At 55.8% G+C, this 12,439-nt stretch overlaps 1 protein-coding gene across 3 annotated transcripts in view; it reads right to left on the minus strand.

The window, feature by feature from the left end:
* Nucleotides 1–12,439, minus strand: part of GALNT14 (polypeptide N-acetylgalactosaminyltransferase 14) — a 209,009-nt gene that overhangs the window by 18,553 nt on the left and 178,017 nt on the right. For all 3 annotated transcript variants that reach the window (XM_073897220.1, XM_025867601.2, XM_025867599.2), the window contains exons 7-10: nucleotides 11,213–11,300; nucleotides 10,445–10,529; nucleotides 7,548–7,651; nucleotides 231–357 (exon numbers count right to left, since the gene is read on the minus strand). In XM_073897220.1, coding sequence (XP_073753321.1) covers nucleotides 231–357; nucleotides 7,548–7,651; nucleotides 10,445–10,529; nucleotides 11,213–11,300 — 404 coding nt within the window. The remainder of the gene's footprint in view (nucleotides 1–230; nucleotides 358–7,547; nucleotides 7,652–10,444; nucleotides 10,530–11,212; nucleotides 11,301–12,439) is intronic.

The following is a 12,439-nucleotide window of genomic DNA, read 5'->3' on the forward strand; positions in this document are numbered from 1 at the left end:
GTCAAGCTGCGGGGACGTCAGTGGTGAAGAGCGTCAGGCCTCCTCCTAATGCTGGGCGGGCCAGTCCGACCTCCCCTGCTTAGGCAGCGTCCCAGGGAGCACGGCTGTGGCTCCTGAGCACCCAGAACACCCAGGCAACCTACCAGAGAACCAGGGACAGACACAACCCGTCACCAGGAAAGCACTCGGCTTTCTGTTGCCCCCACAGAGCCCCTGGGACTCGAACTTACTTTATATACGTGTTGGCGTTTCCATCTGGGAAAACATAGGGGTGTTTCTTGCGGAAGACATGGCCCACTCGGCTGCAGGGGACGATCTCGAGGCTGCCGCCGCACATCCACACTCTGAAGGAGATCTCTGCAGGAGAGTCGTGCCCCCTCAGCATGGCTTGTGCCCTCCGGAGGGGGGCGGGGACACAGGATGGCAGCATCGGGCACCAGGTCCAAGGGAGTGCTCAGGGCCTTCTCCCCTTTTGCTGCATCCCGCCCGGGGCTGGGGGTGGGGTGAAGTCAGACTGTGTGCCCTGCTGGCTGGGGAACCTCAGTTTCCCCTTCTGCAAATGGGGCTGATGATAACTCACAGCTGGGAGGGTGATGCCAGTGCATATGGAAAGAAACGGGGGGCTGGCTTGGAGGAGCACATTCATGAGGGGCCACATTCGGGGACCAGCCTAGCACAGGGCCCTGCTACCACGTTGGGGCAACCCAGAATGCTGCTTCCGGACACATGGCAGATGGATTAGACGTGCTCGTGTGACCCCGGAGGGCTACAGTCAGGACCGAGGAGAAAGAATTTCCCATTCAAGAATAAAGAATTTCCCGACAGTCAAGGCCCAGGTAGAAGGGGCTGTCATGGAGGAGGTGAGGTCCACACTCTGACCGGCTAGCAACACCCATGGGCAGGATTCCCAGCAAGCACCTGGGCAAGGCGTCCAGCAGAGCACCTCCCAACACCCGGACCACAATTCTGCCACTCTGTAAGGGCGCCTGAATTGGAGCTCGGGAGGAGACATCTGGGCAGTAACTGAGAACAGGGACAGAAAATGTTGGAAGCCTCTAAGCTGTTGCTGGGGTCGCTCCCCAGGGCAGGGATTTTGCACACATGCCCACTTCTCCCCCTGGTTGGCTGCTGTAGCTGCAGGAGGAGAAGAGTCCACAGAGGCAGCCGGGATTAGGCTGGGGTGTGCAGATCTCTCCTGGGGCGGTGTCCTAGCCGGCTTGCGGCAGTGCTTCTGCCCCAGAAGGAAGCAGCGGCATACCAAGGTGGTGGAGGGGAGTATCTTGTCACTGCTGATGTTTAGGACTGCTGAATGACTGTTAGGCAGTGTTGTGATGGCTTTTAACTTCTCGACGGCCAGTGCACCTCCTTATTGACTGCACCCCGTGCACCCCGCTGGGTATGCCCCTGGTAGGAAATGTCAAGCTTCCCATTTGGGAATTCCTGCCTGGTTCGTGCTTCTGTAGTCAGGCTCAAATACGAGGGTAGGCTGGCCCAGGGGAAATCCTTGCCTCTGGGTAACTGCTCCTGCTATGGAGATGGGGGGGGTGGCATGTGGAAGCAGGCTGGGGTCCAGGAGTAGGGGAGGACGATGTGAGTATTCTGGTGCCTTCCTACCACATACATGCACCGCACCCTCCAGCACGCCGGGCCCCACCTCCCTGGGTTCCTTCACCTGGGTCCTCTTTCTGTCCCTCCACTTCTGGCTCTCGGTCTCCTTCCTTTCCAGCTCTCCAAGCAGGTGCCCGGACACTGTCTTCATCGCGATCCTCACCAGCTCTCACTCAGCTGTCCTCAGCCAGACTTTCCCTATCCCCTACTGCGCCCTGCCCCGTGTCCTTGAGCGGCAGGCAAGGCTCCCTGGATGCCAACCCCGCTGCTGCCACCTTCTCTACACCTGCCCTTCTGCGTGCCCAGGTGCTGCCCCGAGGGGGCTCATTCCCAGGAAGCTCCGGGACAGGGTGGGGACAATGTGTGTGCTAGGATAAAGAAAGGACATTTCAAGACTGCTTCCAAACAATGGCAAGAACACGGAGGGAGGAAGGAGCTTGGCTTTGGGGTCTGCAGCCCTGAGTCTGCAACAGCCCCCGAGTCGTGTCCCTGGGGACACCTGCTTCACCTCACTGAGGCTGTACGCCACAGGAGAGCCGTCCAGGTCGAATGAAACAGAATTCTGAGAATATGGGGAACACTTAAGTAGGGTGGAAAGATGAGCCATAGCTATGATCAGACACCCCTGAAGCCAGTCTCTGGGACACGGACCCTATTAGCACTGCCCTCCTGTGCCCACTTCCAGCTTCCTTCTTCAGCCACCAAAGTCACTTGAAATTTGTGGACCTAACATTCGCGATTTTGACATTCCATCAAGCCCCCGATACACAGCAGTGTGACGTTTGGCTGGGACACTGTTGGGATCCTGTGTCCCAGCCTGGTGTTTGGCGGGGGGGGACACGGAGCAGTGAGTGAACGCAACTGACTGCCAGCATCCGTCGCTTCGCCTCGCAGTGAGTGCACTGAGGGGCTGGCCGCAGGGGTCAGCCCGTGGGACTATTAGTGCATGTGTGACCTTAGTCTCAGGACGTCTTCCTTAACAGTGTGCTCCAAAAGTCTACTGTGCTCCAATCATTTCCCCCCCAGGATCTCAAAATACGGTCTGCTCCAGTTCCCAAAAAGGAAAACCATCTCATCTTTCAAAACTAGAGACGGAGATCTGGTTTACTAGATATAACCTACAAATTTTGTGCCAGCCCTCTTCCCAAAATACGCATACGTTTTGGCTATGGTCTCTTCCTTTCCATGTATTCAAATAAGACATATGTCCCTCCTCATTTGCAAAGCGAATCCCTCCAAACTATGCCCCAGTTCCCTCCCCTACCCCCTCCTACCCCAGCAACCTCTTTCTTTCTCTGTGCTTCCCTCTGCATCTCCGAGTCCCGCCTTCTGCCACAGGTCCCCAGCTTGGAAAGGAGTCATCTGACCCTGGTCCTTCACCTTCCTTCTGGTCCCCTGGCAGTCTTCCACCCCGAGGCTCTGTCTTTACAGGGTCTCCCTGACACTGTTTCTTCAGCTGACCCCACGGTTCACTTGAAGCTGAGGACTCCCCTTCATTCCCCCCAGCTCCAGCTCTGTCCCAGCTTCAGCACCAGCTTCCAGGGGCCATGTGATGCTCTGCCAAGGAATGCTGGACACCAGCAGATGGGGGTGCATCTTCTGTCCCCGGCCACCCATCCACAGCCTGCTGCAGCCTGCCTCCTCTCCCCCGCCTGTCAAACCAGCCCTCCTCCTCTTCATTTCCCCGCATCTGGTGCTTTAGCCAAAAACCACCACATATCTCAATTCTGCAAACGTGAGCCATGGGAGGAAAATGAGCTCTTCTTCTACCCCTGGGCTGCGCTCTGTTCGGCCCTCCTCGCTCAGGTGGTAGCTTATTAGTCATCCTAACAACCCTGCTCATGGTCAAGGACGTCTTTATTTGATGACGCAGAAGCGGTCCTGACCTGACCCCTGCCAGCGGGTGCCTGGGGGCTGACGCACATCTCTCCACTCCAGAACTCTGCCCTCGTCCTGTCCTCAGCGCTCAACAGCCTCCTTGGGCCAACGCCGCTCCGGGAGCAAAGACACGGACTTCGGGTCTTTTAGTGGCCAACAAGAGTGGCTCCTCTATGACCAGCCACCACCCTGCACCTCCATCCAATCCTGGCAAACGTCCGCCTTTGCACCCATTTAGTACAGCTGATGCCTCCCCAAGGCTCCTGCAGCCCGAGATGAGGTCACAGCTTCTGGGCAGCAGGGTCCTGAGTGTTGTAACTGGGGTGATCGGAGGCCTGGGCCTGACCTGGGCGGCCTGGAGGTGCAGCCGGGAGTGTGCAGTTAGCGTGAAGGTTCACAGGTGTATCGTGTGGCATATTTAACACCCAGGCACGGAGTCACCCTGCCCTCGTCTACACCACTGACATCAGGATAACTGTCCTGGCGGGGATGTGCTGATTCCTGGGAAAGTCTCGTAATCCAGAGGCGCCGTGCAGCGGGGGCTCATGCAACAGAAGCGCGGCGCAGGGAGGCGTGGGGCAGCCGGCCTTCCAGGCACTGCCTGGACCCTCTGCTTTCCACGTCTGCGGCTCCTGCCAAGTCATCACTTTCTTAAGTGAGGGGGACGGAGCAAAAAGATGATGTAGGGAATCTGTAGGGGGTTCTCGCTGAGTCAGCACCAGCACAATCTCCCCGGGGGATGAATGTCACACAGGCCCTAATCCACTTTGAATTCCAGGCAGGGAGACGGGTAATTATTCCACCCTCACTGGGGGCACCGCTATCTTATTTTCTTTAGACATCGGACTCCTACTTGAGGGCAAACTGCCTTCCCCACCTTCCATCCTCACTTCTTTCCTCCTGTGTCCTCACCAACCCACTGGTAGTCTTACCAGGGCCCCGTGGGTCCCCCGCCCCTGCCCTCCACCAGCCCAGTGTCTACCTGCCAAGCCAACGACTGCTGGATGGGAAAGGGGATGCTCTCTCCCCAGAAGCCAAACCACAGCTATTCATACACCATTGCTCAGCCAGACCCACCCAGGTTCCAATTTCATTGCATAGTCTGGTTTCTGAACAAAGATGGAGGAAGCTTGGGACACAGGCTCTGCCGAATGCGGTGATTCTAGCTTGCATGGAGCCACACATACCGTGTACCAACACACATTGTACCCACAGCAGCAGGACCACTGTACCTTCGACCAACTCAGGACAGGGGAAGTGGAGTGGGCAGCGGTGAGCCCTTGGGTGGCTACTGTTATCCCTAAGTCCACATATATAAATGCACCAACAGAGACCCTTTCTTTGAATGATCTTTAAGTTCTCAGGACCTCCTGGGCTCTGTTATTATTTTTCCATGAACTCGTGGACTTGAGTAGAGAGCCTCTTATTTGTCTGCAACACTGTACTTCATGCCATCTGGGGCAATCAGGCTGCATCCAGCCCCCCAGCTGCTGAACAAGGACTAGCCACAGGCCCACCATGGTCACCCAAGGCCATACAACTGCAGATGCCAAGCTCGTGTTCTTAACTTCCCATACTCCCTATGGAATAGGACAAGCAGCAACCACGTGTCTGCCTGGTCTGGGAAGTGGGAGAGAACCTGCATTTCGGACAGTGCTCTCTGGCCCAGTGGGAGGTTGGCTTTGAGGGGAGCAGAGTAGTCCTGGGGATGGAGAGAGGGGTGGACGTGAACGATGCTGGGGATGTGGCTCTCAGGATATGGTGAGCTGGGCGATGGGGAGGGCCCCCTGCCACCCCCTGGAGCAAGAATTCCTTCCCTCAGTATCATCTTTCCTCTGAAAGTGAAGCAGTGCCCCCCAACCCCACCAAACCCCTGATCATCACCCCATCCTGACGGGCTCTTCCAAATCTCCACCTTCATGCCCTCAGGTCCCTACCTATGCTCGCCCGCAGAGCTGGACTGCCCCACATGATCTATGTACCATTGGAAAGCACTGCATCTTCTGGCATAGAAAATGCTAAAAAAAAAAAAAAAAAAAAAAATCCAGAAACGGCTTTCAAAGTGCCGGGAGCCAACTATAACAACGGAATGTCGGGAGGGGAGAAAACAGTGTCTCCTGGGATAGCTGTCTGCAGTGCTTTTCTGTGGTTTAAAAAATTTTGCAATGGACTGTAAAATGCCTCTCCCACACCTCCTCAGAAGCCCCTCCCTCCTTCCCCATTCAAATCAGCACTGGTGAGTGTCCAACGACTGGGTAGCAACTAGCTGAGACTGCCACTCGGTAGGAGCAGATGCGTGTCAACACTGCCATAAACAGCAAGGACTGTAGGTTGGACCAGAACGTGCCATCATTAAAAATAACGTGCTGCCTGAATCCCAATGTGACTGCCACAAGGAGGAAGGATCGCACTCCCTTTGTAAGGGTGACAGGGGGTGGGGGGGTAGCATAAGCCCCGACAGAGGCTAGAGCGAGATGGGCTTCAACCTAGAAGAAATTTCTAACAATTCAACGCAAAAATTCGCAGCAACAGAATGAGCCCAACTGTGAAGCAGTGAACGCAATTGTCATAAACGGCATTGGAACAGAGATGAGATGACTTCTGTCTATCCAAAGGACTGCAGAAAGGATTCACTTGATGATGGGAGGACAGGCCAGAGCACATCACTACGGATCACGAGAGGCGCCATGAGCCGCAGGATGTCCCACTGGCTCTGCCCAGAAAGAGAGCAATCTTGTCTCCACTGGGAATGACAAGGTCCCAAGTGCTCCTGGGCCTGTGCAGGCAGTGCTGATCTCAAACCTGTACCAGATTTCCCCATTCTGTTCCAGGACTGGGTGCCAGCAAGGAGAATCAGTTTGGTTTGGGGGCTTGGGGTTTTCTGCTTGTTTGCTGAGCTTCCAATCCAGCCCCCGAATGGCAAGAGTTCTACTTATCTGATGGATTTCTCTACACTGCCCATTTTGGGAGAACAGATGCTGTGGGTCAGGCCAGCAGCCATAAATTTCTGGAAAATAACTCTTAGCGACTGAGGAAGAAAGCCATAAAACACTCTGGAGGCAGAGACAGGAGAAAACAATGGCAGAGGACAATGCATGGAGTTACTGCTGAATGCCCAGATGAGCCCCACGGATCATCCATTCTCGGGGCCGCACCACCGCTCGGGGACCCATGCTGAACGCTCCCCGGTGACATGCCGGCCTCTTGCTCTTCTCCGGTGCTTCATTCAACAAGTAGTTACGGAAGCCTCCTTCATGGGGGCACTATTCGAAGCACCCGAGACAGCTGGAACAAAACAGAGCTGCAACCCTGCCCGAGGCAGGCTTGAGCTGGGAGCACCGAACTTGGGGATTTATTTGGAGGTAGAAGGAGCCTGGGATGAAGACGATTGACAGCGACCCCCGTAACATTTGGTAAACATCTGCTGGTGGCTCTGTGCACACAGTACTCAGCAGTGGGTTAATGATGGGGGTCTGGGGGTAGTTGCTACGGAAGCCTGGGAGTGTCTGGCCCTTATCTTTTAGTGAGAGAGAAAGGGGTGAGGGTGGAAGGGGTCACAGGTTCCCAAACTGCAAACACGTCTGGCCGCAGTTGCGTCGAGTTGCATTCTGCAGCCCTAGGAAAGAGCAGTCCAGGACCCACCCGTGGAGCTCATAACACTGAGCGACCCTATAGTTGCCTTGAGTGTGAAAGTGTGACACGGGGGCGCTTCTAGGGGTTTTTGTGAAAATCCGTGGAGCTGAGTCTGTCAAACTCGAAACCCCATCCGGGCCCAGCCAATGTTCATTTCCTTTCCTGGCTCCCAGCCGGCGGGCCCCTGGGCGGGGTGGGGACTAGAACAGGGGCTCCTTCGCCTTCCTGGCTTTTGCTGTCAACTCGCTCCTGAGGGTCTTCCTAGGGGAGGCTTTCCCCACGGAGAAATGCCCTGTTACCTCCAGCCTCCCAGCAACTACTCCTCTCGTGCCCCACCTGCCCTTGCCCCCAAGGAGTGACCTACTGCCCCCTTCCCAGGCCCTCATCCCGGGTACATGCGGCCCTAGGACGCAGAGACAGTGACTCACCGAAATTCTCTCCACCCCAGATGTCCATGTCTGTATCATACTTCCCCAGGTAATCGAACCAGGATTTGTCCATCACGAAGAGCCCCCCAGCTATGATGGGAGTCCTGTGCATTTGGAAGGGAAAGAGGAAGTTATGGGAGAGGGAGGAGTGACCACCAGCCCATTCATCTGTCCTGGCCGTGCAGAACCCCATGCTCTTTTCTCCCCATTGCTTTTCCTCTTTATGAGGGCCAAGGCATTACCTAAAACAAGAACATGCTCCAGGGTTTTGCCTTTTGATTTTAAATCTCTAGACTTCACAGACAGGCTAATTTACTCATCAGCATGCTTTCTGTGGGCGCCCAGGACTCGCTCAGAAGCCCGCTGTTCTGACGGCCTGGGGATCCTCCGCTGGCCTCTCCCACAGGCCCTGCCCAGTGTGGCTCTCTTGGGGCTCCACTGCTGGGAGCCCAGGCAGCGGGCCGCTGACCAGGCAGAGAAGGAGGACTGAGGCAGCACCCATTAATGGTACCTCCGTTTCTTTGAGATTGGGCTCTCTCCCTTTACTTCCCTCTGTACCCCTCTGTGAGGGCTTACATCATCCTAAAATAATATATTGGGGTCCTAATCCCCAGTACCTCGGATTGTGACCTTATTTGGGGAGAGCGTCTCTAGAGAGGTAATCAAGTTAAAATGAGCTCATTAGGGTGGACCCCAATCCCATGTGACTAGTGTCCTTATAAAAAGGAAACGCTGAGCCAGAGAGACAGACATGCACAGAGAGCCCATAAAGGGAAGAGACACAGAGAAGACGATCATTGGAAAGCCAAGGAGAGGGGCACCAGGCTGCCTCAGTTGGCTAAGCATCCGACTCTTGGTTTCGGCTCAGGTTATGATCTCAGGGTCCTGAGATCGAGTCCTGCTTCAGGCTCCCTGCTCATCAGGGAACCCGCTTCCCTTCTCTCTTGCCCTCTGCTCCTCCCCCACACTCCTGCACTCTCTCTAAAATAAATAAATAATTCTTTTAAAAAAAGGAAAAAGAAAGAAAGCCAAGGCGAGAGGCCGGCAGCACCCTCAGAAGGAAACAACACTGCTGACACCTTGATTCTGGACTTTTAGCCTCCAGACCCGCGAGACCACGCATTTCTGTCCATAAGCTGCTCTGTGTGTGGCACGTCGCTGCAGCAGCCCCAGCAAACTAACACACCCTCAACTTCGTCTTCTTCCTTGGGCTCCCACCCCCACCTCCCCCGCCTCTGACTGCTGAGAGGGATGCCAGAAAAGCCACTTGGAAAGCAAAGGGCTGCAGAGGAAGGCAGGCAAGCACAGAAGAGTCCAATCGGATAATCCAGTGAGCATAGAGACTTGTATCCAGAAGGATCGACAGCAGGGAGAGGTGGGCGAGCCCACAGGGACCTGGCCCCTCATCCAGCAGGTCCGGAGGCCAAAGGGAGTTTTCTCCCATGTCAGGTAGTTGACGGACAGCAGGTCAAGAAACCAGGTCTCCCAATGCCATGACCCCAGGCCGTTCCCTGAGAACTGACCTAATCCTGGGAAACGCTCATTCTCTGATGAGGGGGCTATTCCCACAAAAACAGACCCTGCCCTGAGAACCCCACCACTGGGCCAGAGAAGCTAAAAACCCAGAGTCAGCTGCACCAGCACCACTGGCCTTATCCTTGACTCGGTCCCTTGCCACATCAGAGGCCGCCCGCCCGAGGGGAGTAACGGAAGCGGCTGTGCACTGCATGGCGCTTGGTGTGGTAAGACGGTTCAGAAGTAAAGGGCATTAGCCGGCATGCGTCTGGCTCCAATCTCCCTCTTGGCACCACTCCAGCTCATGAAGACTGGCGAGGGGATAGGGGCCGGCAGGTGGGTGAGGCATTGGTCCCCGGCAGCGTTCTCCTAACCACACACATCTGTCGGAAGCATCAGCATTCGGTTCTTCCTAGCTCCTTGCTTCTCTATCTGACTTAAGTTAATTCAGTGCAAATGATCCAACGTTTACTATACGGCAGGTCCAGAGATACAGAGATGCCCACAAGGAATCCGGGGTATCCCTGTCACTGGCCAGAGAAACTGCACCCCAGTGGCCTTTTTTGTACTTCTCCAAGCACTTCTGACCCTCCTGATACCCCACCTGAGGCCGACAAGTGTCAGCGTGGAGATCCCAGACAGGTCTGGGACAGGTGCACCGGTCTCAGGTAGGAGTATCCAGACCATATGCCCTCCAAGCTGAGAACACAGGCCCCCCCACTGGGCAGACACCATGCTCTCGTCTACCCCCAGCCCTCAGAGAAGCCCTGCGCCCCAGGCGGCCATCTTGTCACCACGTGCTGGGAGTGTCCCACGTGAAGGGAGAATGCAGACCAGGAAAAAGTGTCTGCAGCTCTGCAAAAGAGCCCAGAGTTGATGCGACCATCGCGTGGTCACACAGGATGGAGCAGACATGTTTGTTATTAAGCAGCAGTGGCCAGGCCTCGAGCTCAGCCTCCACTTACAGCAATGCTGACCTGACCTTCCTGGGCTGAGTCCTGACATCTAAGACCTAGTGGTTCTGCTCTGGCCTGAAAGGGCCCTCTTTCTCCCTGTCAAAGGCTCAAGCAGGACCATCTGGGACCCTCCAACGTTTAATGGGAAGTGTAACTACACGGTGGCACGTGTGTGGGAGGACGACACCGGGAAACTTCTCAGTATAGGTCTTATCAGGCCTCCGTCCCCTTAGGAGAAGTCTCTCTGAAGACAGAAACTCCTAAAGGGCGAAGTGGGGCTAGCTTGGCAAAGGGTTCTCTTGGTCTCTGCCCAATCTTTTGAGCATTTAATGTGGAATGCCTCCTATACCATGTGGCAGTGAGAGGGACCCAGTGGTGACGGATCTGCCTACCCACCCCTGCCCCCTGCCCCCTGTCCTGACTCACCTAATGGGCTCAGCAGGGTCCAGACGCCGAGCCTTCTGCTCTGGGGAGAGTTGCTCCCATTGGAAGTGGAGGCTCCAGTCAAACCCTAGAACACAGCACCCACTCAGTTGATTTGCATGACACATCCCTTTTCTAGAAGCTCATGCACACATCCAAGGAAGCTGGGCCTAGAGACAGCAGGTCTCACCCAGGCTGATCAGCACGAAGGCCGTTGGATTTCCCTCTCACAGTTTCTTTCTATTGCCTCTCTGAGCCTTCCCTGCTGGGCACGGTTAGGGGATAAAAGGCAGAAGACAGAGTCAGGCTCAACAGAGCCCCAGGGGGACAAGACGGACAGTTATGGGTGTGGCCCTTTACCAGGAGCCCTGGGAAGGTGCAAGCAGGTTTTTATGGGGCTGAATCACCTCAAGTCAGTCTTGGGGGATCAGCACTAGGCCCTAAGCCGAACCGTGGTGGGCCTCCGAGAGCACGTGGTGCCCAATGCTGAGGTGCCAGAACAGGTCAGGCCCCACCTAGCCAGGAGGTCCTTGGCTTCCCTCCACTCCCAGAGTGAGCCCATACTGGAGCCAGAGCTCGGGGTCTGGATGCATCCTGCACACCCCCCTGGTCATCCCATTCACAGTCTCGGTGGTAAGACCACACTGGAGCTACTGACATTATAGGACGCAGGGCTGGGTGCTCCAGTCTCCCCACTCTCCCCCTAGACAATGCCGACCGGGGGGGAGAGCAGTGAGTCCCCGCTGGGGGGAAGGTGTCGGTCCCACTCACCCCCTCGGAGCTCCGTGGCGGACTCGACGTAGTTGAAGTTGTCTAAGCTGATGATGTCAATCACGGGGCACACCACCCGTGTGTAGTCCTGTAAGAAAGCAGACTCCGGGCTCAGTCTGTGGTGTCAAGGGGCCAGGCCAGCAATCAGCGGGCCTGGGAGGGCCTTGCCCTGGTAACGCCGGGCTGGTTTTGTGGCCCTGACCCAGCACTGCCATCTCTGGGTCTCAATTTTCTCGTCTATAAAATAGAGCACTGGACGCTGCGGCCTCTCCCGTTGCAAGGTCTAAAACGCTAACAAGACTTTCACTGACTCCTGGGGGCGTTCTCAGCCCCTAGAGCCATCTGAGCATGGCGGGGACACAGCAGGGGTGGCCGGAGAGTGAGGATGCTGACGAAGCGGGGGGGAGGAAGAAGACCTTCACCACCAGTGGGTGTGCAGGAGGCAGAGGCCACAGGCAGCCAGGAAGGCGACCTCAGCCTTCAGTTGCATGAAGCAAAGCCACACACCCACAGGAAGAACACCTTGGAATTTCCAAATATTTTCATTTGATGCGTTTGTTTCTAGGCAAGTTGATGAATAGCATCTCCAGAGACTCCTACCTTCAGATGTCACCTGCGGTCCTCACAGATCTGTGCCTCCAGCCCTGACTTACCCCCTTGCTCCCAGCCTCGGATCCACTAGGCCACTGGCCCCTTCCATGTGAATTTCACGCAAGCGTTCAGTGATGGCTTCGTCGTCTTCTCTCCAAATGTGCTCCTTTCCCTCACCTGCCCATTTCTGCTAACAGAACCATCAGGTAGCCCTCTGCCTCCCCAGCACAAAGAAGCTTCGCCTCTGCCCATTGCCCTGATCAGTCCTGCTCATTCTAACTCCGGAACTGCCCCTCTGAGCATGCCGTGCCTCTCCTTTTCCCTCACGCCTGGCATACCACGGTAGACTCCTAATCTTATCTCACCCTCTTCCCTTTGGTGGCCGGGGAAGCTGTCATTCCAATGGGAAAATCTCACTCGGCAGCTCAGCAGCTAAAATCCTGAACTGCCTGGAAGATAAAGTTCACTTAGCCTGGCATTCAAGACCATCCACAAAAGGCATGTAGCTCACTCTCTGGCTTCCTCACTTGCTGCATCCTGCAGGCCACACTGTCCACAGGCATCAAAGCCACTCGGGAAACGTTTTCAGAATATGCAAGACATATTCACCAGTGCTTGGCGGCTGTCAAGGTATTG

Source organism: Callorhinus ursinus, unplaced genomic scaffold (genome assembly GCF_003265705.2).
Source record: "Callorhinus ursinus isolate GAN/ISIS: 27379988/994484 unplaced genomic scaffold, GSC_fseal_2.0 scaffold10, whole genome shotgun sequence".
Lineage (NCBI taxonomy): Eukaryota > Metazoa > Chordata > Mammalia > Carnivora > Otariidae > Callorhinus > Callorhinus ursinus.